The 25,877-nt window shown below is 39.2% G+C and overlaps 2 protein-coding genes and 1 long non-coding RNA gene across 4 annotated transcripts in view; 2 read left to right on the plus strand and 1 right to left on the minus strand.

The window, feature by feature from the left end:
* The window catches only part of LOC146522196 (uncharacterized), a 360,305-nt gene that overhangs the window by 105,965 nt on the left and 228,463 nt on the right, over positions 1-25,877 (plus strand). The gene's annotated exons all lie outside the window — the stretch shown is intronic.
* LOC146522202 (protein mono-ADP-ribosyltransferase PARP14-like) lies at positions 373-15,121 on the minus strand. 2 transcript variants are annotated; one of them, XM_085155462.1, is made up of 14 exons: positions 14,452-15,121; positions 14,237-14,361; positions 11,132-12,646; positions 10,811-11,047; positions 10,209-10,433; positions 10,011-10,065; positions 9,728-9,874; positions 8,478-8,540; positions 8,217-8,393; positions 7,952-8,128; positions 7,207-7,827; positions 6,730-6,866; positions 5,592-5,772; positions 373-4,630 (listed from the first exon to the last, which is right to left on the minus strand). In XM_085155462.1, the coding sequence occupies exons 1-14, from the start codon at positions 14,621-14,623 to the stop codon at positions 4,344-4,346; spliced, it is 4,119 nt and encodes a 1,372-aa protein (XP_085011588.1). In that variant the 5' UTR covers positions 14,624-15,121; the 3' UTR covers positions 373-4,343. The 2 variants fall into 2 exon arrangements, with proteins under 2 accessions (XP_085011588.1, XP_085011587.1); XM_085155461.1 differs by having other exon boundaries at positions 374-4,630; positions 7,207-7,836.
* LOC146522203 (uncharacterized) lies at positions 17,340-19,209 on the plus strand. The gene is made up of 4 exons (XM_085138282.1): positions 17,340-17,526; positions 17,668-17,919; positions 18,499-18,588; positions 18,762-19,209. The coding sequence occupies exons 1-4, from the start codon at positions 17,397-17,399 to the stop codon at positions 18,977-18,979; spliced, it is 690 nt and encodes a 229-aa protein (XP_084994408.1). The 5' UTR covers positions 17,340-17,396; the 3' UTR covers positions 18,980-19,209.

Here is a 25,877-nt window from a genome sequence, read left to right on the forward strand (position 1 = left end):
ACTATGAAACCGTTTTAAGAAGTAAAGCACAATTATTGATGCACTGATAAAATACATTTATGTAGGTGTTACACTGTGTGTTCATTAATGAATGAATGAATGAATTAATTAATGAAACAGTTTAAATTGATGTTAGGCAATGAATGATCTAGCTAAGAAAGACAACAAATTTAATTTGGATGTTCAGACACATACTGCCCTGACTCAGTGAGTGTCAGAGGAATGAATCCTAAAATCTGGAAATCAGTCATAGTTTTTGTACCTATATCCTTTATTTTTCTTTCTCAAAGATTTTATTTTAAGAGCTAAAAAGTATATCTAAAAATTCAGAGGGCAAAAAAAATCATTGTTGATGTAAGACATTTTAAAAACACTTTGATTTTTCTGAAAATCACATATTATTCACTTCTGAGGAAATTGCAAATATTTAACAACCCAATCTTTAAAGTCCAGTTGAAGTAAGCTTAGTTTATTATGCATTAACAAATAATGACATGGTTTTTCAAACTATGGTTTGAATAGCATTGTTGTAATGCTCATATTTTAGGTGTAAATTGTCAGAAAGACCAGAAGAGACCACGTATATATGTTGCACTGTCTCAACATCAACAGTGATCTGTGCCTCTTTAAATATGTCCTTCCCATTCAAAGGTGCTTCAGCAGCCCCGCCTACAAGGGCTGGGAAAATCCACCTCTTCTATTTCCATCTCACTCTGCTGACTAAGGACCCAGACTGCACTGTGGCAGAAGCAGTTACACAAAGTAAAACTTGTGCTGTTATGAGCAGCCAGTTTTCCTTAAATTCAAGTTCAGGAATTTAAGCACAGAGGTGTTTGAAGATGGTTTTATGTGCTGTTTAATGTTGTGTAGTTGAGCAACTAATTACTTATCCAGTTTTTCCTTCAGAGTGATTATTTTTATGGCTGCTCAGTTGATAGTAGGTTAGATCAGCAAACAGTGACAGCGTTGACTGAGAGTGGGAAGGAAAAACTCCCTTTAACAGGATGAAACCTTTTAGCAGAACCAGGCTCAGGGAGGGGCAGCCATCTGCCTCCCCACAGCTAAGAAAAATATATCAGTTTATAGACAATATTTTAACAGTGTGACAGTAATTTGAAAAGAAAAACAAATTACAATATCTCTTAAAATACAACAGTGAAGATATACAATAAACCTGAACAGAACTGATACAAATATTAATCATTTTATAACCACCCCCAAAGCCAGATTTACACAGGATACAACATACTCAAGTACCCTTTTGCACCAGAGGTAGTGCTGTGAAATCACTGCTCAATCATAATGTTAAACTTCTACCTTCCTCTGCTTGCATGGTTGTATTGCTCCAATTGTGACTTGGGGTGTTTTCACACCTGCGCCGTTTAATCTATTTAAATCAAACATGGGTTAGTTTTCCTCCTTGGTATGGTTCGATTGTCCAGGTGTGAACAGTAATTGTACTTGGTGTGGACCAAAACAATCCCTATGTGGTCTTACTCTGATTGTCATGGTCAGGCTCTGGCAGATGGTCTCATTACAGTTCCAAAACTCTACAGCGGTTTGTTTATGCTGTGGAGCTGATCCGACCCCAACTAACAGGTGTATGTTACAAGTTTGAACTAAAAAAAGAAACTCCTGTAGCTGTGTAGAGTTTGTATTCTCAATCCATGGAGGTGCTGTAGATGTTCAAAGATCTCTACAGAGTAGCAGCTCGCTGTGAAATAAAGATAAATTTTCAGTTTTCTCTCCCAGCACTTTCTTCCTGTATTTAAAGTAGAAAGCTCAGGGCATAAAGGTACTTTATGTAATTACCCTTTAAAGTATTTAACTACAAACTTTACTACCAGGGGACAGAATTTTACTATGTGGATTTATTGCAATCTCAGAAAATTGATTCAGATCCAGATCAGATCCACTTGTATTTTGTTACCTGGAATTTTCGGCATTTGTATGTCAAAATTTTAAAATGTTTCTCTTTAAATATTAATATTTCTTTTTAACCAGACTGATCTGTTTGTCTCCTTGTCAGGCTTTAAATTTCTTCCAGGCCACTGTGACAAATAAAAATGTAAGAATGTGTTCTTAAATGAAGCTTTCACTGATTTGCTGCACCATCTAGCGGTACAAAGTGGTATTACATAAAAAATTCAACGTGTTTCTGGTTCTACCTCATTATTGCAATCTGTTAATAATCTCAGTTAAGTTTGGAAGATTTTTAGATATTTATAGACCAAGGGCTTTACAATAAGCACCTTCAAGGCTACTTTATGTTGAATTAAAGTAAAGCTGCGATGCTGTGTCTTCTTAAGTAGAGACTTAAAGGTGTGCATCACATCATAAATTGAAATGTCCCATATGTGAAACTTTTAGCCTGTAATTATAACAATAACAAAAAAAAAAAATCTCATCAGGATATTTGGGTATCCTCTGTTGTGTTGTTTTAATTTTTGTGCATGTGTCTTTTAAAGTCTGAACTGTAACATCACAGTTTGGCTTTTGTCCCACTCAGTCACCTGACATGTTGTCGTCCCTCAGAGGATGCTGTGTTCCTGGATGATGAGATGGAGAGGGAGGAGTGTGTGATGACCGAGATGGGGATCATCTATTATGGTTTCTATGATGACATTGCTGAGACTGACTGGAACTATGGACAGGTCAGAGAAAACCAGACTGAGGCTCTTCAGGACTTATTTACAAGTTGTCTTGTGACTGACCTGAGGGTTTTTATGCCTAGTTCAGGGGTCGGCAACCTGCGGCTCCGGAGCCGCATGCGGCTCTTTAGTCCTTATCGTGCGGCTCCGCGTGGTTTGGGAAAATAAATTAGAAGTATTTAGCTGAAGTGTATTTTATTTATGTTAGTTTTTTTTAACTTGTAGTTCTAGAAATATAAAAATAAAATTATATTCTATCATTTTTTCATCGCTCAAAATAAGCGTCATACCCGCCGAAACGCCATGCATTTATCGAGACTTTCAACCCCAGGTAGGCCAATTATGGATCTTTGGATCCACATTATGTGAGCAGCTCCACCATGAACTATATTAAAAACAAACACCACTCACGCCTCACAGATGACAGCTTACAGTCCTGCGTAAACATGAAAGTGACTTCGTACAGCCCCAATTTGCAGACGCTGTGCGCAGAGGTTCAGGACCAGAAGTCCCATTGTAAACATATCACGGCAGACCCGACGATGTTTGCATGAACATGCTTTTCAGTATCTCTTTATTGACCACTTTTCACACACAGTTGCTGTACGCATACAGCCGGCTGTAGCTTTTCAGCTCACAGCCCGACAACACAACAGCAGAGAGAGCACAGACTTTAAGGCCGCGAGGCGTGATTGCGGGTGCCACTCAGGTGCGTCGCCTCCCCTGCAGCGGTGCTGCAGTCCACGCCCCACCACACACATTAACCAGGTAAAATACATATTTAGGCAGAATTTTGCAAATATCTATTTTTCATTTTTTTTAGCAGCAATAATTCTTTTTTTTCAATTATTTTTTAAAAGTCAGGTCAATGCTTCAAAAACCCAAAGGCGATATAAGGCTGGCGGCTCACAACAGTTTTTCTTTGCTACATGGATCATTTTAGTTCAGCAGGGTGTCTTTCCTTTTGTTATATTTCTTTAAGAGTTCAAAATGTGTTAATTACATAAATAAAATGTAATTAAAAAAGCAGTATATACAGTGTTATCTTCATTTTAGATGTCAAAAAGTATTTGCGGCTCCCAGTGTTTTCTTTTGCGTGGTAACCGGGCCCAAATGGCTCTTTGGGTCTTAAAGGTTGCTGTCCCCTGGCCTAGTTCAACGTGTTCATTTCCCATTTAGAGTAAGATAGACAATAATGAAGGTGTAAATTAGACCTCGTGTCCCTGAGATTCTCAGTCAGGTCCAACACTGTCTTGGTTTTATTAAAATAAATAAATAAATAAAATATAAACTAAGATAACTGCCAAAATCCTCAGCTTGGGGGTTTAAACAGGAAGTCTGCTGTTGATTACCCACCTCTAATTTCTCAAGAACGGACCATTGTCAGTCAGTAAATCTTTATTAGGGTATTGTGACATGTTCTCAGATTAATTAGATGTATTCAAAGTACTTTACACTTGGCAAGGTGAAGATGTAAGAAGATCAACCAAATAAAAGATTAAAACCTGCATAATTGTGTAATATGTTTCCAGTGTTTATGTACATATATGTAACTTTTAATTTCATTAGAAGAAGCTACTGTTCAGCTAGGTCGGTGACAGTGACAATTCCATATGTAATTTTTATATTATTCATAATTGATTTTTCAGACACTTTCATTTATAAACAGTGGAAAACTCTTTTCCTTTACTCTCACTTGAATGTGATGAGGTAGTCAGGGTATGCTTGGTTGTCATGAAACACAACATACATGCTGGGGTTATCTATTCTGTCTACCACACTGTCATAGCGGTCGTGAGGCTGCTGGGGGTTTTGAAGTGGAGGCACCTTCATATCACTTCGGCCCTGAGTGTAAACACCTGTGAGGACTCGGGCGACAAACATTAACTGAGAACCATCAGCAGCTGGCTTGGAGTAGGTGGGTTGAGCCGAGTAGTTGGCATTTACAGCAAAGTAGGTCCCGTGACCGTATGCAGTTGCTGAGTGTGAAAAGAGAAAAGGAAATTAACAATAGATGATTGTATTTACACCGTAGTGACACAGAACTAGTTACTAGTTCACTAACCCTGCCTTTGTTACAAGTACTGTTTCTTTCATATCTCTCACCAGGTGTTCAAGATTTTAACCATGCAGTGGACTGCAGCATGTTTTATTAGTGCATACAGGAACATAAAAACATGTCTTTAAGAAATCAAGTGCCGTTACTCTACTAGACCTGAAAAAAATTCCCAAAAGCCTTCACAGTCACCTGGGGTTTTAAGTGTTGCCAAAGCCACAAATGCTTACCAACAAACAAACAAACAAACCATATCAGTTTTTATCATTTTTCAGCGTTTTTATTGTTAACTCGGTGTCCCCGGGTCTTGTCCCGTGTGTTATGAATAAATCTTTTTTTTTTTGGTACCGGTACTGGTTTTATTTTGTTGTATTTATCTGCAACACCTTAAAGGCCGGTCCGTGAAAATACTGTTGGACATAAACTGGTCCATGGTGCAAAAAAGGTTGGGGACCGCTGCTCTTCAGGTCCCACCACAGCATTTGACTTTGTATAATTTTGAGCATTTGACTCTCTAGAACAGAGACGTTCATTGTTGATTGAATGACTCTAAGGTGCCCAGGTCTTGTGGCTGCAAAATCGTTTAACGCATTTGGCTGTTAACTCACGGGCTGGTGATTTCAGACGACCCAGGGATGTAGTCTCTATGCTTAGAAGTCAAGCATTATTCTATTTTCTCAGATTTCTAGATATCTACCAAAGCAGGTGGAGGCATAATCATCCAGAGAAGAGCTGCTTTATAACAAGAACAAGCTTTAAAACTCTAAAACCATAAAGAACACTAATCTTTCCATTAAGGAATATAAAAAATATAAGAAATAAAGAACCATTTCTAACACAAAGCTTTGGTTCAGTAAATGTGGACTCTATAAAAAGATATTCACCATTTTGTCCAGCAAAGCTCCTGTTGAATCCAGTTTTCACTATGGAGTCGCAATTTTCCTGGGTCGTCCCGTGGTACAGAAGTTTCTCCCCTGCTCCTCCCTCCCGTGCGTTCTTATCAGAAATGTGCTTCTTCTGTGCTTCATAGGTGCGCCGCAGGTGAACGTTCTGCAAACGCTCAATCTAACATGAGAGAAGAAGGACAAAGGATCAAGGAGCTGCCTAACAAGATAATCCAGGATATTAATTACATCTGAGGGGTAGTTCAAAGTATGTCATCATAGTGATGGCATAGTTTCAATGGTGGATTGAAAGTAAAATCCTCCTAAAATCCCAAATGAATGCTGAAATAAATAAACACAATTTAATTAAATGAATCATCTTTTAAAAGGGAAATTAATTTATTTGTAAATTGTGACATTGACTGATTTGGAATAAAATTTTAATATTATTTTATTCTTCCCTTTTCTATATAAATGTATTATATTACTGATAAAAGAAGTTTTCATATCACTGAATGTGGAAGTGAAGCTGTGGAACAGACTTAGTGAGGAACTCAAACACTAAGTCTGTTCCACAGTTTGTCTCCGTTCCTCGTCATGTTGTCAGTCTTCATGTCCTACTGCCATGTACCCCCCATGTGCAGTTTACTTCATGTTACCACGCTGCTTGGTTACCACGCCAGGAGTTTTGTTTTGTACTTTCAGTTTGTAGTTCTCAGCAATAAAGCTGTATAAGTTCATGTTTCGTCTCTGGAGTCCTGCATTTGGGTCCAACCTCTGCTTGCCACACAGCCAGACCTTGACAAACCCCCTTTTAATATGTTGTTACTGATTATGATTATTTAGTGTTAAGCCACAATAGCAAAAACAACCATAACAATATGTGGACGCATAAGCAAAATCATGTTTTCGATGACATTGCCATTGCAGGATTTTGTTTTTTGCTAATAGTCAAAAAAACAAAACAAAAAAAGCCAAAGAATTGAATAAACAACTGTTATATTTAGTGAATCAAAATAAATAAACTGTTCTATTGACTAAAGAAGAATAAAGTAGCGACAAAGCAGCATGCATATTATAAGACAGGTAATATAAATAGAAACTGAAATGTTCCCTTACACAAAGGACAGCCACCCACCTTCATCACAGTTTTGGCAACAGTTCGTTTGAAGGCCTCCTTGACTGCCCGGTACTCTGCAGAGGAAGGCTCCAGTGTAACGACCTTCATGCTCTCATTAGCAGCCATGCTGTCCCAGTACAAAGGGTAAGTAAAGTCTGAAAGAGACAAGCATATATAGCATATACAACATGAGAAGACACCTAGAGCCTATGTTGAGTTTTATTTTGCTATTTACTGCAAATCTTTAATGAAGCACGTAAAAAGAAAAAAGATTTTAATGGTATCATGTGTGAATACAACCAAAACTTGCAATGGAGCCCGTCTGACAATAAAATAACACTCCTGTTAAATCAACATGATCCAACCCTATCAGCTGATCTAAGATTTTCATACTTTTTGTTTAAAAGTGAACAGTTTATGGTTGCTTTCATGTTTCACAATGACTTTTGCAACCTTCTTTACTACAAGTAGGTTTTTTAGTTTCTTTCTTCTCACCTGTCAGATTCTCAAGTCGCTTTAGCTTCATCGTCTGTCTGTTCAGTTGCTGTGTGGCCATCATTGTCTGTAAATTAACCTCCCATACGAGTCCCTGTGCGTCTGTTATTCCGTCTGTTAATTCGTTGTTTTCCAGTTGGTGATTGGCTGTTCTGGGAAGTCTTTCCCAGTTTCCGTTATGTGCCAGGATGCACCAAACAACTCGGAGGTACAAATCCTCCTCCTCCCTGACTCTCACCTCATTAGCAAGACCCATTAACTGACACTGATTCATTTTCTGCATCACTCGGGTGACCCCGTCTTTCAACCCGCTCACTGTTAGAGAGCCAGACTGATCGGTTTGCATGAATAAACCCTCAGACTCCACCAGCTCCTTCAGCTCCATCATGTCATCCTGGTCGAGGGGTTCCAGTGCCTCCTTTGAGAAGGTTTTACTGGAGCACTGTGTGTGATATTGATGATTCAACTTTTCCATGGCATCGTCAACGTCCTTTTTGGAAAGACCCAGGAACGTGAAGACAGACTGCTGACTTGTAGAGCTTATTTGGAGACTGCTGAGGTATGCACTCACAGAAGGAGGAGGCTGTTGTTGCTGTACTTGAACTGGAAGTACTGGAAGTACTGGAAGTACTGGAACAAATCAGTAAAAAATTTCAGTGAAATAAATTTGTAATCAGTTTTATTTTCAAATTCGTTTTAAAATTCAATTGCACATAAGATGTCAGTTTGTGAATATTTCTGTCACCTCTGTTGATGACAGCTGAGGAATACATCTGCATCGCTTTCTCTTTAAAAGCCAAGAAGACATTGATCTTAATCAGGACGAGACGGATGTTGGTGAGGGTGTTCATAGATGATGCAGATGACTTGATCCCTCGAAGAATGGCTCCTGCTACAATCGCAGGATTCAACCCTCCAGCTCCTGAAAAAACATCACTTGCATTCAGGTGTGTGTGTGTTTGTGTTTCACAACAAACTGAATGAATAGAAATGCCAAAAAAAATCCTTACCAGCACAGATGGCAGGAATTGCCACTGAACTGTATTTATACCATTCACAATAGTCAATGATATCACACACAAGTTGTTCAATGAGAGCTTGATCCTTTTCTCCACATACATGAAAAATAGCTTTACAGGGGAAGTTTCCAGACTGGGTCACATAAATTTCTCCTCGATTCACTTTTGCTGCACAGAAAGTGACAGAGGATGGATGAGTGAGAGTCAGATAAATAAGATGAGAAGGTAAGTAGCAGCTTCTCTTTTTCTCACCTGCTTTCAGTTTAGCTTCCACCTCTGGTCCAGCTACAGTTAAGATGTCTTTGCATACTCCATCTGTAGATGACAAAAAATCAGAAAAATATATATTAAAGAACTTACAATCTGTCAGTAAAGGCAAGTTTGTGAAGCTACATGCTAATCTTGTACAAATTTTAGCGTGCTTAAACGGCTAATCAGAACCAGGACTGACTGATTATGATGATGGTGGTTACTGACCTCTAAATCATTATTACCATCCATTTTGTAAGTAACATGCTGACCTTTCAACTGGGCAAGTTGCACAGTTGATTAACAAATAGATGCTATTTTTTAGCATATAATAAAAATCACAAATGTCACAAATTCAGCCTACTGGTTAAATACTGATATATTTAATAAATATACTTAATTAGTAAGTGCAGCTTTGGATCAACTTTGGAAATAGCAACAATAATAAGAGACTACATGCCACAGTTTCATCTTAAGTTCCCTTTTGTGTCACAGTTGAATACGTATCAGACATTCTACCCATTTGATTCCTTAGTCTTGCTTCCTGGCTGCATACAGTGACTCATCAACCCTATTTCCCCTAATCAATCTAAATGCATTTATGGGAAATGGTACTCAAAGGTAATTCAGAGGTTAATCCCTGCCAAACCTGCTTGGCTGGAGATCAAACATTTCTCATGCCAGGTTGACACCACAGGCAGTATACCAGTTCACCACATCACCTCTGTTCACTGCCAGACTGTTATTGACTCACTTGTCTTTGTTACAGTTTGATAATGTGATTGCTTTCCATCGCCTGTGCCTCAGAGTTTTGGATTGCCATCCACTAAGACTAATATGCATATTATGCGTAATATACACTATATTTCACTATGTGGAACTATAATCATGATAGGTATGAGATCCAAAATACAACAAATTATCTAGTGTTGCAGCTCCATATGCATTAGAAATTAGTGGCTTTCTAATACTTATGATGTTCAACCATGACTATCTGTTAAGCTCTTCGTAATTATATGGTAAGGTTTTTAGCTAATCTAAGTGGCTTGCTAATAATGGTAGATGAAAACTTCAAAGATTACAATCATATGGGCATCCCTATATCTGTGCAGATTTTCATGAAGAGCTGTTTTCCTTTGTCATCCATAGAGAGCTATGCTACCATTGCGGCTAAAAATAACTTCAAAGTTACATCATGGGCCTCCTGCTCACTCCGCCTTCCTGCTTTTATATGCATCCTCGGTTTCACCTACCAAGGTTAAAATTTTGGAAGTCTGTTGTGTTCACCACAGCATCTGTAGTCTCATTAGTGATGTCACCAAACACCACATGTAGTTTAACTCCACTTCTCACTGTTATGATGATGTCATCTAGGTCACTGGTGAGGGACCTGAAGATTGCTGAGACGAAAAACACCACACATTGATTTTGTCTGATATTTAGTCTGATGACTGAAGATGCTGATGAAGATGGTAAAATATGACACTGGCTGAATGCTTTTTATCTCCTCACTATGTCTGAGTAGTGCTAATTTACCTTGGCCTCCCTGGTTCATATTTAAGCTGAGCTGTTTGTAGACATCGTGGTAGCACTGTAGATAAAAGCACAAGAATAACAACATAAATAATTGATGCATGGTCAGGACAGCCCTGTTCTTGTTTTTTAAAGTGTTTTATAAATAAAGTTTGATATGCATGTTACATATCAGATCAGGACATATCGATTGACACTGACCGCCTCAGAATCAGGGTAACCAGGTTTAATCACAATGTGGATGTTTGTAAGAGAGCCAGAGGATGCAGATAATCCAAACTGGTGAATGATGTCAGTCAACACTTGAATGGCTTCTCTCAGCGGGTATTGTAAAATAACACCTGGCCCAATGATCGGAATGGCCACTGAACCCAAATTCAGCTGTACACAAAGCTCCAGACACCACTTCAGACCATTACGAAGAGCCTGCAAATCAAAAGTTACATATTTTCAACTATGTTTTCAAACTGTTAGATTGCACACTGCAACTAATAGAGCACACATGGTAAACTGTGAGGCTGCACAAAAAGTTCAGTTTGGTTGTATAAGACTTCTCTTGCAGTTATCTGGTTGGTACATTAATGCTTTCGCTTTTCAATTAAATTAACAAATATTTTATTATATATATTTTTTGTCTCGCTTCTACTTTTTGCACATACACACGTAGATATCATCTGATTATTCCAATTAATACTTTCATCTATGTACAGCTATAAAGTGCATTTCATTTTTTTTAAGGTAAATTAACCATGAATTAGTTCTTTTCCATCACCAGAAGTGTTAATAAAAGTCCTTAATTTTACCTGAACACTCTTTCCTCTTACTCCGTCCCAAGGCAAGCATTCAATGAAGAAAATCTTGGAGCAGCCCAGAGATGGAGGTGCATCAACCATCTGAACAACACCAGGGGCGAGGGCACAACTGGCTAAGACTGAATCAAACGTTAACTTTAATATATTCCCAGCTTTAGCCAACAAACTGTTGCCAATATTTGTCGAAGTCAGCTGCTTGTTGAGCATGGGGACCACCAGAACATCCACCTGCAGAAATAATATTGAATAACATGAATGTTGATATTTTATTTTGGGATTATGGGAAATAGAATTCAATGAAAATAATCAAACCTGTTCATTTTCTAAACTGTTGAGTTTGATCTTCAGGTTTGTTCTGTTGATTGCAGAGTTTCCAACTGTGCTGTACATGCTGCTGCTGTAGCTGAGAGATCTAGGTGTATCACTGAGTCTGCTGGTGTTTCGTGGTCTTTGCACATTTGGGGTGGCTGCAGTTTGCTTATCTCGGATAATGACGTGACAGGAACCCTCTATCAGCTCTTTAGTCACTTTACCCTCTTTCTGGAAGTACTGCTGAGCCCCTGGTCCATCTAGAGTCAAAGTGTCTACTATCAGACTGTCTAGAGTTGATGTTAGGGCCTCCTTGGCCTCCTGAACATGATATCGAGGACCAGACACAAACACACAAGGATTTGGAAAATGTGAGGCTTGTAAGGTCACCTTGGTCTGCTTCACGCCAATCAAGTCTAAGATTTTATCAAAACAGTCGACCATTTCAGGATGAAGCAGATTGATGGTTTCTTGAGTTGAAACTTGATTCAACTGGAAGTCATGAAGAACTTCATTGAGCTTGGCCACATTTTCACTGTAGCCCACCAGTCGGACTTTGGTTGTTGAGGTTCCCCTGGCGCCTGGCATGTAGCTGATGTCCACTCTGAACTCTCCACTGTTTGCCTCGTTCTTGGCTTTTGTCAGAATTTCTTTCAACCTGTTGAGATCTATTGCACCCTGCAGCTGCACAGTGGTCACTTTAAGGTCTCTCATTATTGCTGCCTCAGCCTCATTCAGAGCATCAGAAGACAAACTGGACAGAACCAGATCTGAACCCACCTCAAAGAAAACAGGGTTTCTGAGGCTCTGCTGGAAGCGAGTTTGGTATTTTGGGATGGCATCACTGGTCTTCATGAAGATAAGCAGAGCTGTAGGGAACTTAACTCTCTTCTCCTTTATGTTCTTAATCAGTTCATCCAGTTTTGTAGCTCCTGACTGCACATCTTTGTCAGGGCCCTCCAAAGTGATCATGGCACTACCTCTGATGATTGTAACCTCTGGACAATTAGCATGCATTTCTCGATTGAACTCTTCTTCTATGAGCTTGAACTTCTTCTCCACAATTGGCACTTCCTTTTTGGTGGGTAGGCTTTTTTCCAAAATTGCAATCTTCTCCTTCATAGCATCAACCTCTCCCACAACCACAGCATACCCACTCTCTGTGTAAACTTTGATATCATCTGTCTTAAAGGCCGAGTCCTGCAGTACCATTTTCACCTGTTTTGGCTCAAGCACATGATAGCAGTTGTAGCTCTCAGTGAGCCGAATGAAGACCTGATCCACTTGGCACTCCCATTTCTCTGCAGCACCACCAAATCCTCCTCCTGGCCCCTTGTCAACCTCCCCTCTAACCAAAACCTCCTCTTCATCGAAATTTAGCTCCACTGTGCAGCCGATTGAAGACAGTTGTTTTTCAAAAAATTTGTATGCCTTACAGTTGTCTCTCAGGAAAAACAGCAGGAAAACATCTATCCTGAAAGTCTTCTCAAGACCTTTTATGTTTGGGTTTCTATAGCTCTGAAAGAGGGAAAGAAAAAAAAATCTGTCAATTTATGATATACGATAGGCTACTTATTGTAAACAGTGGGGGTGTACCACATAGGCCTGGGCAGTAAATCAAAAATGAATCACAACCCTCATTCAAAACCTCTAATTGATGTAATCTTTACCACGTCTGTTTTTTAAAAAAATTCTTTTTACTTTAAATCTATTAATACTCCATCCAATATGTGCCATCTCTGCTATGTCCAGTCCGTTGCCCCAATTCATACAGATTCATACAGTCCTAGGTAGATAAAAGCACATTAAATTAATATTTTTGTTTATATGTCTTTGTTTTTCATTGTTATGTGTGACTATGACACTGTGTTAGAACAGAAATATGCTACAGGCCTGTTTCTAAAACAGTCTGGGTATTTGTGTATAATGTAAAGAAAAGCAGAATGCAATTATTGGTGAATAATTTAAAACACAATGTTCAGGTTTTTTATCTGTGTGCTAGCAGAGTGCAGTCTCCATGGATTCCACAAAGAATTTAATATTTTGTTCACTCTGGCCACTATATTAGGTACACCTGTTTAAGCTTATTAATACATAAGGATAATCAGCCAATCACATGCCACTAACCATTTAGACATGGTCAAGAGGATCTCCTGAAGTTCGAACTGAGCATCAGAATGAAAAATAAATTTGGGCTGCTTTAATTTATTTATACTGGGATTTTCCCACACAATCATCTCTAGGGATTACAGAGAATGGACTGAAAAAGAGAAAATATCCAATTCTCTGCATGAAAATGTCGTCTTGATGTCAGAGGTCATAGGAGAATGGCCAGACTGCTTCGAGTTGATAGAAAGGAAACAGTAACTCAAATAACATCACAACATTATAATAAAAAATTTAACAGCAAATATTTAAAGCGGCACTGAAGTCTTCCCTGTTACTCGCAAGGTGTACCTAATAAAGTGTCCAGTGGGAGTGTTACCATCTGGCTTTTTATGACCTATGTGTTTTTTTAAAAAAACAGTATCTTTGATGGTATGGAGGTGGAATATCATACATGGCATTGGTTTCTTCCTTGTCTACAAAGGCTTTAATGCAAAATAGTGTATAAAGTTTTTGTATTTGTATCTACATACTGTGCTGTCCACATGATGTATTTTTCAAGGAAGGCTTTCTTATTTAAACAATGCTGAACTACACTGTATATTTACACTCTGTATTAACAGCATGACTCAGAAGTGAAAGAAGCCTGAGAACTGTCAGCCACTGAAAACACTGAGGCACAATGAAATGAAAACTATAACAAAGACGGCCCAGCAAAAGTGGAGCAAACACACAGTTCTCTATATTTGTCCCTGACGTCAAATTTAATGATCATATATATTTTTTCAAAAGGACTGTTTTACTATTTAAAATGTATTCTTTGCAGTACTTACAGTGTCTTTCAAATATTTTATAATCATCTGTTTTTGTCAATATTGTCCTCAGCTGTGTTACTTCCCCTGCAGGCTAACTCACTCCTTTTAAACTGGTTTGGTCACATTATTCTGGCGCTCAGTTTTTACTGTAACCAAAAGTCGTGTTTGAAAGGGCAGTGAACTGTACCAGTGATTGACTTGGCGATGGCTGGTCAGAGGTCTGTGGTGAACTTGTCCGGCTCACGGTCAGCTGCACTTCTCCACTAGGAAGAGTGATGGTGTGAAACTTCCTCTGCAAAACTCTGTCTTGATCTGTAAAACAGCCATAGACAGAGTCACTGAAACAGCCCGAATTTAAACACAAATCTAAAACAATATTTTGCAAATGACCGACGGTCCTACCTTCTTTTAACTTGAAACAGATTTTATAAACGCTTCCTCCGAGTTTTTCAAGATTTCCGCAGTCGCCACCCCCGGAGTCTCGCCTTTTCTGAAAGTATCTCCTCACTTTCTCCTTCTCTCTGTCTGTAAAGTCAATGGCTTCAAAAAACAGTGGATACGGATATTCATCCATTTTATCTGCAATTCTACACTAACAAGAGAACTTTCAGCGCGTCAAACACTTGTTTGTGCCACCCTGTGAGTGCCCGTTTTTGTTTCACTTTCACTTTTAAAGTATCACATCCTGATGTTTACACTCCCACACCCAGAAAAAGTCTCAGGGGCTTTTCTCGTCTCACCTACTCTGCAGGTACTTTACAAGGTGTTTCAATTGGCAGAGTATAACTCAAAATTATATTTATGTCTTAATATGGTTTTGAGAAAGACATTTTACCAGTAATTATACTGACAACAAATTAGGGTTTCTATTTTATGCTTCATCTGATCTGCAAATATATTTCACATAAACCCATTCATCCACCCATTCGTCCTCTTGCGCTTATCCCTGTCTGGACGCAGTGGAGCTGGAGCCTATCCCAGCTACCATAGGTCTGTAGAGGCGGGGCACACCCTGAATATACAGGAATCCCTCCGTGTAAAACCTTCCTTATATACTGCAATATTACCACACCGACCCACTAGGTGTCATTATAGAACCAAAACTGTGTCAGTGCAGTGAGACATAATAATAATTACGTTTAAGGTGTTTTTATTCATGCTTTGCTTCATGTGATATGTATCACGTTATATGTTGAACTGTCTCAACATCAACAGTGATCTGTGCCTCTTTAAATGTGTCCTTCCCATTCAAAGGTGCTTCAGCAGCCCTGCCAACAAGGGCTGGGAAAATCCACCTCTTCTATTTCCATCACACTCTGTTACATCAGTTAAATCGATTCTTAATGTATGTATGTATATTTTCTATGCAATGTGATCATTCTGATTAAAGGTGACTGGATTAAAGGATAATTGCCATGTTTCCCAGAAAAGCTCCTGTTGAATCAATTTTTATGATGGACTCACGGCTGTCCTGACTCGTGCTGTGATATAGAAGGTTTGGTTTTGCATTTCCTCTTTATAAAGGAAGTGCAAAACCAAATAACCTTCCCTTTTGTAGAGCTGAAACTAGTCCAAATTAGACTGAAACTTCAAAGCATTTTGCTGGAAATGGAGAACTGGCAGTGACTGGTTTTATACACGAAATACCATGAACTTTATGTTTTGTCTGTTTTTCTGTCTTTGTCTTTACGTTCACTTTACATTCACTTTAATTGGGCCGCACCTCTTAATCTTTAAATTCTGGCATTTTCAGTCTCATTGCCACAGGTGTATAAAATCAAACGCCTAGCTATGCAGTCTGTCTTTATAAACATTTGTGAAAGAAATTGTTCTTGGGTCGCTCTAAAGAGGCCACTGAAGTGAGCATGGTGCTGTGACAGGATGTCATGCCAACAGGTTAGTTTGTGAAATTTCTTTACTTGTAGAGATTCCACTATCACCTCAAAGAGGTGTTTTTGCAAAGTGGAAACATTTAGGAACCACAGCACCTGAGCCACAAAGTGTGAGAACATGTATACCTACAGAGTGGGGCTGCCGAGTACAGATGCTGATAGCGCCTGAAAGCTATTAACTGCAGGGCTCCAAACCCCAACTGAGATTAACATCAGCACAAAAACTGAGCACTGGGAGCGTCATGGCATGGGTTTCCATGGCTAGGCTGCTTCGGTAATGTATAGCATAGCCCAGTTTCAGCTGTTGTGTTTAGTGCTAATGGTTAATTGTTTGCTTAAGTTTGCTAATTCTCATTTTGTGCAGCAATAGACATATTTACCATCAGCAAATCGCTGACCAGATTGGGGAGGGATTCATGAATACAGGATATGACAGCTGGACTTCTTTTTGGCTCATGATGAATTTTTACCTCATGAAGAAGATTTTCATAAAAATATGCTCTTCGGTGAGCAGTCACAGTTATATATGTTGGGTCTACGCTTCCACAGGCCCTGCTGGTTTAGAGACTTATTCCCATTAACGACAAGGAAGCAAGACGAACAGCGATTTTACTTGCGCAAGGGAAGGATCTCAGAGCAGCCCTTCTGCCCTCGGTCAGACCACTTCGAAGAACCAGCTTCCGCTTGCCGCCTTTTATTGGAAACAGTTACAGTACACACAAGCACCACCCACTGTAAACCCCCCCCCCCCCTTTATGGTTCTAAAAGACAAGGTACTATGTGTGTATGTGTGTGCACGTGTAAGCACGTGTGTCTATGTGTGTGTGTGTGTAGGTGCATGTGAGTGTGTGTGTTTGTAGGTGCGTTTGTGTGACCTCCTGCCCACAAAAGGGTCAAAAGCAGGAAGCTTACTAAACAAGAAAACAGAACCTTCACATAGGATGTGCCTATAATAAAATACAGGCTGGGGAGGTCAACAGAAACAAAATAATGTCTTTGATCATACAGTTTAAACCAAGACTTACAAATTTAAGTAACACAATGACAATATTTAACAATTTCAACCTCACAATATATAAGGTTTTAACAAGAGATCTGAAGTCTGCTGAATCAGTCCAATGTTTGTTTGTTTTTGTTTTTTTTAAAACCACAGTTATAAACATGCAAAAATCCCGGTGTGTTCACACCGAACGCGATGGACGCGAATAGAGCGTCAGGTTTACATGTAAAGTCAATGGAAAAGCGCAATGACACGCGATTGCAGGTCCTGCGAAAATTCGGAAGCAGATTTGCGTCGCGAAAACGCAAAACGCGTGAAATGCGCGTCAGTGTAGCGCGTCTGGCGCGTTTGACTCGCGAAAAAAAATCGCGACAACCAATCAGGAGCCTGGTGACGTGACTCTGACCTAGGTCAAAGGGGCAGATCCAGCTAAAGCCCTTCATTCTTCATTCAGTATGGAGGAAAAGCTCATCAGTGCCGTGGCTAATCACCCAGAGCTATATGATGCTAGCTACTACTTCTACCGAGACAGGAATAAAAAGGACCTAGCTTGGAGACACATAAGTGAGGAGATCGGGCAACCTGGTAAGTTCATTCCTCCTTCTTTTTCAGTTTCAGACTGACCCGATGAACCCGCGCAAAAGCTAGCAAGCCCGCCTACTGTCCCGCTATTTTCCCACTGATGTACAAATACCTTTCTGCTAACAAGAAAATGCGTTTATTCAGAGGACATCTGCAGGAGAAAGTGGAAGAGCCTCAGGGACACTTATAATAAGGAGAAGAAGACAGAGAAGGAGAAGAGGAGTGGGTCTGCAGCAGGAACGGGGAGAAGATGGAAGTTCTTCGCGGTCATGGGGTTTCTGGACCCCTTCCTCACCCCGCAGGAGACAAGTGGTAATATGGTGCGGACCATGGAGAACTTCTCCCCCGAGGACCAGGGACAGCCCGAAGAGGCAGCAGGGGAGTGTCAGTCAGAAGGTAAGTTTACGATGAATTAATGTAGGCAGTTAATTTATGCGTGTTGTCATACAGGAATATATTTTGTTTATTAATAAACAGTATACAGTAGTCCCGCTGTTCATCCGTCACTGCCTCGCCTTTTCGCAGATTTTTTTTTATTGCACCGTACAGCTTTCAACGATGCGCATTGCATTCTGCAGCCCAAATGACAAATCTCCTCCGTGCCGTGTCTCCTGCGCTTGCCAAACTTATCATGTTTGGTTTTGATAACCATCACGTCCAATAGAAAAAAACAGCACAAAAATACTCATAACTATGACCCTCATTCGGAAATAGACACCTGCACCGGGAGCAAAAAAGGCGCACAAAAGTGGCGCCGCAGACGGAGAAAAAGCGCGGCATAATACTTTTACGTTTTAAAATCGACAAAGGTTTGCACTTTGAGAATCAACTTGTGAGAACTGTGACTACTGTTCATGTGCTGCAATAAATGAGAGACCACTGTATATAATAATAAGTATATATAAGTATATAATAATATAATATTCTCTATGACTATTGTCTTCAACCTGTTAACATTTAATATTGTCTTGATAGAGTCAAGTAATCATGCAGCAGAGTCCTCCCCTGTCTCTTCTCCTGGCTCCCCAGTCCCTGGTCCCTCAGCTCCTGCTGCTGCACCCACAGGTATGAACATCAAGCACTGACAGCATTTTACTTGCTTGAATTCCCTTGTGATCACCTTTACTAAATATCTACAACCAATCTGTTTATATCCTGTTTTGTTTTTCAATGTTGAAAATGAAAATCTAGTAGCAGCCTTCTCATTACTTTGTGTTGTTTTGTGCTTTGTTTTACAGGCCCACAGAGGAGGACAGCTCGAAGGCGGGCGAGGGACGGGTCCCGGGACGGGTCCCAGGACGGTCCATCGGCGGTGGAGCTGGCCATCCTGGAGTCCCTAAAGAGGCCACGCCCGTCTCCAACAGAACATTTCCTCCTCGGCCTTGTTCCTGTTCTGGAGAGCATGCCGCTTCAGACACGAGAATTTGTGAAATTTCAAATTTATAAAAATTTATAAATTAGCTTTTGAAAACAGCACAGCTGTGTTAAATTTGGAAACATTGGACCCTAATGATCAGTAGTTTTCTGATGAGGCAGCAGCTCTCCAGGGCAGAAACAATCTTCTTATTTTTCTCCTCCTTCTCCCTGAGGCTCTTCCACTCCAAGCTGGGTCCTTTTTATTCCTGTCTCTCTGTAAATAGTTAAATTTCATATATTTATGATAAATGTTTTTGTTAATGAATTTATTTATTTATTTTTCAAATAAACATTTATAATGACAAATGTCTCTGTTCTACTACACAGCAAATATTGGCACCCGACTTGACACAAGTAGAATTTATTTCATATTATACTAATGACAAAACATACTAATACAGTGGGATGCAAAAGTTTGGGCAACATTGTGAAAAGTAATTATTTTCCTGTACAAATCATTGGTTGTCACAATAAAAATTGTCAGTTAAATATATCATATAGGAGACACACACAGTGATATTTGAGAAGTGAAATGCAGTTCACTGGATTTACAGAAAGTGTGCAATAACCGTTTAAATCAAGCAGGTGCATAAATTGGCAACACAAAAAAAGAGAAATGAAATAAATATTTAGTGTATATCAATGTGTGTGTCTCCTATATGATATATGTAAGTGACATTTTTCATTGTAACAGCGATTCATACAGGAAAATAATGACTATTAATAAGGTTGCCCAAACTTTTGCACCACACTGTATATAGGAACATAGTGAAGACAAGTTACTTAAGAGAGTAAAAAGAGGTTAGTTTATTTTGGAGTAGAGCTCCATTTATTAAGAAAAAATTAAAAGGACAGGAACACTCTTTAGAGGTTTGTGGGTGGCTCTTAAAAGAGCCATTGTGGGGAAGTCACTCGGACTTCAAACAGGCTACTCCTTTGGTTGTCAAGACACAGCTCCCTCCGCCGAGAAGTGAGCCATGAATTTCTCCCTCACCAGGACAGCGTCTCTGGAGGAGTTGTTTGCTGGCAAGGAACCTGGACAAAATTGTTTAAAATGAGTATTATGTGTACTGCAGTTACAAAATACATTATTGAAATTCCAAAATTCCAAATTACAAAACATAAATCTTACATAAAACATTTTGTAATTATGAGGATAATTACATGATATATATTAGATATAATCTAAAACAGTCTGCGGTGATTATATACAAATATTCAACTATCCCAGAATTAAACCAGGTCTAAATAAAAAGGAGTGAGTATCACTACAAAGGTTAACTCAGTGGTCCTAATGCTACAGTTTGATATCAGCAAACACCGAGCGGATACATTGATATGACACCACAGCCATGCTATCAATGCAAACACTGATAACAGCATAAACTGAATTAAATCGGGACTTGATGAGACCTTCTGAGTATCACTAGAAATATTATAAACAGTCGTCTCCGAGTCGACTCTGCTCTCCACAGTTTCTGTGGTCTGTGGTGTGGTTCGCGTCCATCGCGTTCGGTGTGAACACACCGTTAGGCTGCTAGGTCCAGAAGTGGGCCAGTCAAGTCACCACACACTAGGAAAGCTCTCTGTGAGCCCACAAAATCCTAAACTTATTTATGTTTGTTTTGCAATTTTCCATTAGGGTCATGTGCAGAGCCGTGGGCAGGGCCTTGAAGTTGGGAATGCTGAAGTGAGAGTATGTGTGTGTGTGTGTAGTGTAAGGGTTTGCTTCGGGGTAGGTTCTAGGGTATAGAGTAGTTCATTCAACTTGTCACATCTTAATATAACTCTACAAAGTATGTCAGTGTTGAAACTACCAGACCCCACTGCACACAGGACACAAGAATAAACAGTGAAACTTAACTGGTCCTGAACCCCACAGCTAAGAAAATTCTATCAGCTTATAGACAATATTTTAACAGTGTGACAATAATTTAAAAAGAAAAACAAACTACAACCCACATAGCAAAATTGGTATGGCCTGGATGTGGCCCACACAATGTGCTTACACATGGCCCACATACCGCAAAGAATGACGGCCCTTTGGTGGGCCAGATAAGGTTTACCAGAGTTGGCCCACACATGGGCCAGCACAAAGCCAGTTGGAGACACAATGGTGGTCCTGTGCTGGCCCATGTGTGGATTACCTCTAGCAAACCTGATCTGGGACACCAAAGGGCGGTCAAGGTGTAGGATCCTCCAGAGACTTGCAGTTGTGCATAAACCTTATATTTGGCCACCCCTAACCAATGCTCAGAAACAGAAATGGCTGCAGTGGGCCCAGAACTACATGAAGACTAATTTTTAAACAGTCCTGTTCACTGATGAGTGCAGTCCAACCCTGGATGGTCCAGATGGATGCAGTGATGGATGGTTGGTGGACAGCCACCATGTCTCAACAGGGCTGCAACGTCAGCAAGGACGTGGTGGAGTCATGTTTTGAGCCGGAATCACGGGGAGAGAGCTGGTCGGCCCTTTAGGGTCCCTGAAGGTGTGTCCCTGACCTCTGCACAGCATGCGGAGTTTCTGACTGACCACTTTCTTCCATGGCAGAAAGAGAAGAACTGTGCCTTCCGAGACAAAACCAATTTCATGCAAGATAATGCACCATCTCATGCTACAAGGAACACCTCTGCATCATTGGCATAAAAGGAGAGGAACTCATGGTGTGGTCCCCATTCTTCCCTGACCTCAATCCTATTGAGAACCTTTAGAGCATCCTCAAGCAAAAAACTATGAGGGTGGGAGGTAGTTCACATCCAAACAGCAGCTCAGGGAGGCCATTCTGACATCCTGCAAAGACATTCAAGTAGAAACTTTCCAAAAACTCACAAGTTCCATGGATGCAAGAATTGTAAAACTGCTATCAAATAAGGGGTCCTATGTTAATATGTAACTTGACCTGTTAAGATGTTTTTGATTGAAATAGCTTTTGATTTCAGTAAAATTGATCTACTAATGCTGCGAATTCAACAAATGACCATTTTGAATTCTCTACAATCTATAAAATGTTTTGATACTCTGTGTGCGTAATAATTTGGAACAGTGCATTTTAAGTTTTTTATTTTTGAAAAACATACTGTTTTCATTGGGAGTTTTGTTGAGTAACATTTGATTTATACTATAATGGTTGATGACACGAAAATTATGCTGACTGTTATTTGAATGGACTATTTAGGAAAATCGGAGAAAAATATCATTTGCATAATAATTTGGAATGCGGTGTAGTTCTTAGAGTTTTTTCTATTTCTGATGTGTTTTGTGTGTGTTTGCAGCATTTTTTTCTTTGCTGGGGTTTTCTTAAGTTGCAGTGTGCATCCTACATCAATATTGAAGACAAACCTGGTTGCACTCAGGCAGACGGTTTACTTTGCTTTCATTATTTGTTTGATGCCCTATCCAGCAATTGTTTATCAAATAAGATTTAATAATATTTAAGAATTTATTCTTCGTCCTGCTCCTTTTCATGCATGGAAACAGTGTTACTTTAATTGAAAGGAAGGTTGTGTATGGGAAACGAATTACTGCTGTACCATGTGTGAAACAAAAAATAAATAAATAAATAAAAATAATACAAAGCTGGGTTTCAGGGTAGTATTTTTACATTTCCTGTGTGTACTTCAGGTGTCTGGTAGAGGAAAAGTGAGTGAAGAGATGAAGGACTAGATGTTGCAATCCCTGATAATGTATTGCTTCAAAAGGAGAACGTATTGAGGGATGGCTGTTATAGGTAAGTGATGATGAACAACTCGGTTTGTATAAAATATTTCCACACAAAACCAAAACAGGTTTCAGTTTCACCTCATCCCACTGGATCTTTCCAGATTAAGGATTTTATAATCTTCAAATAGTGGCAAAAGGAAAAAAAACCCACACCTATTGCAAAGGCTTCTGCTTCTTGCTTTAGTATTTTTGGTGCGTTTGTCTTTTCTCAGGCTGATCACAGGAGGCTCTTCTCTGGCCTGGACCGAGTAGAGGGCCAGGACAAGGAGGGCGATCACCAGTCTGGACTGTCCTGCTCTCCGGCAGGTCCACGGCTAGGCGTCTGTCACCATCAGCCCCTGAGAATAGTTGCATGTTGACGAGTACCCAGCAATATTTAGCCTTGGTTGTTCTTCTACCACGTATAGGCCTATATAACAATTATGCAATTCCAGTTTTTCAGATCTATAGCTTTAGAGCTGCTAATATTTTTTACAAATGCTGCACAGATAGTAAAATGAATAGCTAGCTCCTAAATGGCTTATATTTTAAAAATAAATTCAAATTTTGTAGGTAATGAAAACACAACGAAGATTGAGTTTTTGGCCACTAAGGGGTAGAATTACTCCAAAGGAAATATATCGAGCCACATTTAGCTGTGGACAAAAATGCCACAGACAAGAAAGATTATCATCCCATTGGAGCTTTTCTCTCATCACTTATGTGTTTAGCTTACATTTTAACATAGTTAACATTGTAAACTCTTCTACCAGATGGTTTGCTATGTTCAACAGTTACTTGGTTAAATGTTTTTAGATGTGTTTTCATAATGTTACCACCATTGTTGGCCAAGTTACTTGAAAAAAGTAATTAGTAACTAATTACTTCTCCAAAAACGTAATCCTGTAACTTTACTGATTATTTATTTTCAAAAGTAATTACTTACTTAATTACTTTTTAAAAACATGACATACAATCTGAGTAGGTAATAAAGCTATAAATCTTTCAGCCCAATTATACTTTTTCTGCATAATCCATCATATAAAATGTAATCAAATGAAAAAATTCTCTTTTTAAAACTTGCTTTATTAGTTTGAATCTTTTAACTTTATGCACATTGCATCTAGCAAAAATTTAATTATATGCAACAGTCTTTGACTTGAAGAAATTTGTTTAGCATTTAAACCTATTTTCTGCATATTCCAGCATATAAAAGAAAATAATTGTGTTATTTTATTTGTGTTTACACTCACTCTTTCAAATAGTTTCCAGTAAAACACAGCAGAAAATAAATAAAATAAAAGATTCAGCAGCACTAAGTCCTGTCGCTCTTAAATCTATTTTCACCTGTTTAGCGGGAGTGGATCAGGTTTGCCTGGTGCTGTAGCGGTCATGTCAGTGGGAGGATCCGGGGGTTTCTCTGTGAATTTCACATTCCCGGGGCAGTTTGCTAGGTACCTGCTCAGAAGTTTAGGCTTTTTTTTAGCTGTGAAAAGAAGTTGTCTTCCCACGCAGCAGTCGTGCACTCAGCAGCTGCAGTCTCCACTTCACAATTGCTGCAGCACATGTCCAGCTGGTAGGCAAGAAGTGAAGCAGCTCATGGTGGTGAGAAGTGACCGTCAGGGAAGAGCAGACACAATCTGACCACTACCGGCACACTTTTGCACTGGAGGTTTTTGTAAAGCTTTTATTTTGGTATTTCCATTGATCCGTACAATAAATTTGCATGTTAGCTAAATATTTAGTTTCCTGTAACATTTAGATTTAACATTTAACATTTAGATTTAACATTTAAAATTGTGTTTTAAATATGAAAAGTTACAAATATTTTACTAAATGTTGTAAAAATGACTCAAAAAAACATGTTTTTGTAAGGTTTTGAGCTAAATGTGGAAAAATGTTGCAGTTTCAGCATGTTTACAAACAGCGCCCCATAGATCTGCACGTCTTTTACCACGAATGTCGCACACACTTATGTCATCGTCATGAGACACTCTCACAAACAAAATCACGGTTTAGTAACGCAGTAAAGCAGCGCGCTTACGGGAAAGTAGCAGTATTTTAATTACTTTTTTTGCAATATTAATCCCTTACTCTACTCATTACTTGAAAAAAGTAATCGGATTAATTTTTCTCTTTTTTAAGCATGGACCAGACTATCATTCAATAAATCTTTATTATGGTATTGTGACAAGTTCTCAGATTAATTAGATGTGATTCTAAGTGCTTTATACTTTACAAAGTGAAGACATAAGATGAAAATGTCAACTATATAAAAGATTAAAAACTGCATAATCTTGTAATATGTTTCCAGTGTTTATATACATTTATATATATATATATATATATATATATATATATATATTAGGGGTGCAACGATACACAAAATTCACGGTTCGGTTCGGTTCGATACTTTGGTGTCACGGTTCGATATTTTTTCGATACAAAAAAAATGTTCATGCCTTTTTAATTGGTCATTTATTAATTTATTAAATTTTCACGGCACATTCTGCACCACATATCTGTGCGTTCATCATTTGTTTGAAGCCAGCTCACCTCCTGCAACCACTTTTCTGAGAATATGCGCTTCTTTTGTGGTTCGGACTCCTTCTGACATTTCTTTGGAGGTGGAGGAACATCACAGTAATTGCTTAAAGCTTCTTCGACATCTTATGTATGCAAACACGCGTTGCAACTTCTTATCTTGTGCGCGTTATGTGCAGCCCTGGTTATTTAGCTTGTCATATTGCAGCCAGGGGGCCCCAGGGCCTCGGGCTAGCGATTTTGCGAGCCCTGTATCTGATTGAGGAATCACTCATCTTTGGAAAAGAGAGTTTATTACAGAGAAATGGCTCTTTCCAAAATAAAAGCTATACTATACGCTTCTTCTGGGCTATATTCTCAGCAGCATATTAAACATATCAGGTCCCCATAAGGAGAATCATGTGCTAACGGCTGTCTAAATGACTCGGGTAAAGTTTGTAGCATGCATGCTTGTTGTTTTTGTCTGCTTCCACTTGTCTTTGCACTAGGATGATGTCGCTTAAATGTGCAGTCATATTCGTTGTGTTCCCACTAGTGCTGTCAGCGTAAATCTCGTTGAAATGACGTTAACGCCACAACACGGCAAATCTCCGTTAACAAGCTACCGCGGATTGCCCCATGCGTGGGGCTGGACGGCGTCTACACGTTAACAAGCTAACTGCACTAACACACTAGTTCCCACCCATGTAATT

The sequence above is a fragment of the Neolamprologus multifasciatus genome, chromosome 3 (genome assembly GCF_963576455.1).
Source record: "Neolamprologus multifasciatus chromosome 3, fNeoMul1.2, whole genome shotgun sequence".
In the NCBI taxonomy this organism is placed as follows: Eukaryota; Metazoa; Chordata; class Actinopteri; order Cichliformes; family Cichlidae; genus Neolamprologus; species Neolamprologus multifasciatus.

Excerpts from the sequence above, each read along its gene's own strand:
- LOC146522202 (XM_085155461.1), bottom strand. The coding sequence starts at position 14,623 with ATGGATGAATATCCGTATCCACTGTTTTTTGAAGCCATTGACTTTACA. Across the intron at positions 11,048-11,131 it reads ACAGTTTAGAAAATGAACAG|GTGGATGTTCTGGTGGTCCC; the intron begins GTTTGATTATTT and ends TTATTTCTGCAG. Across the intron at positions 8,394-8,477 it reads GGAAGCTAAACTGAAAGCAG|CAAAAGTGAATCGAGGAGAA; the intron begins GTGAGAAAAAGA and ends CTTTCTGTGCAG.
- LOC146522203 (XM_085138282.1), top strand. The coding sequence starts at position 17,397 with ATGGAGGAAAAGCTCATCAGTGCCGTGGCTAATCACCCAGAGCTATAT. Across the intron at positions 17,527-17,667 it reads TGAGGAGATCGGGCAACCTG|AGGACATCTGCAGGAGAAAG; the intron begins GTAAGTTCATTC and ends GCGTTTATTCAG. Across the intron at positions 18,589-18,761 it reads TCCTGCTGCTGCACCCACAG|GCCCACAGAGGAGGACAGCT; the intron begins GTATGAACATCA and ends TTTGTTTTACAG.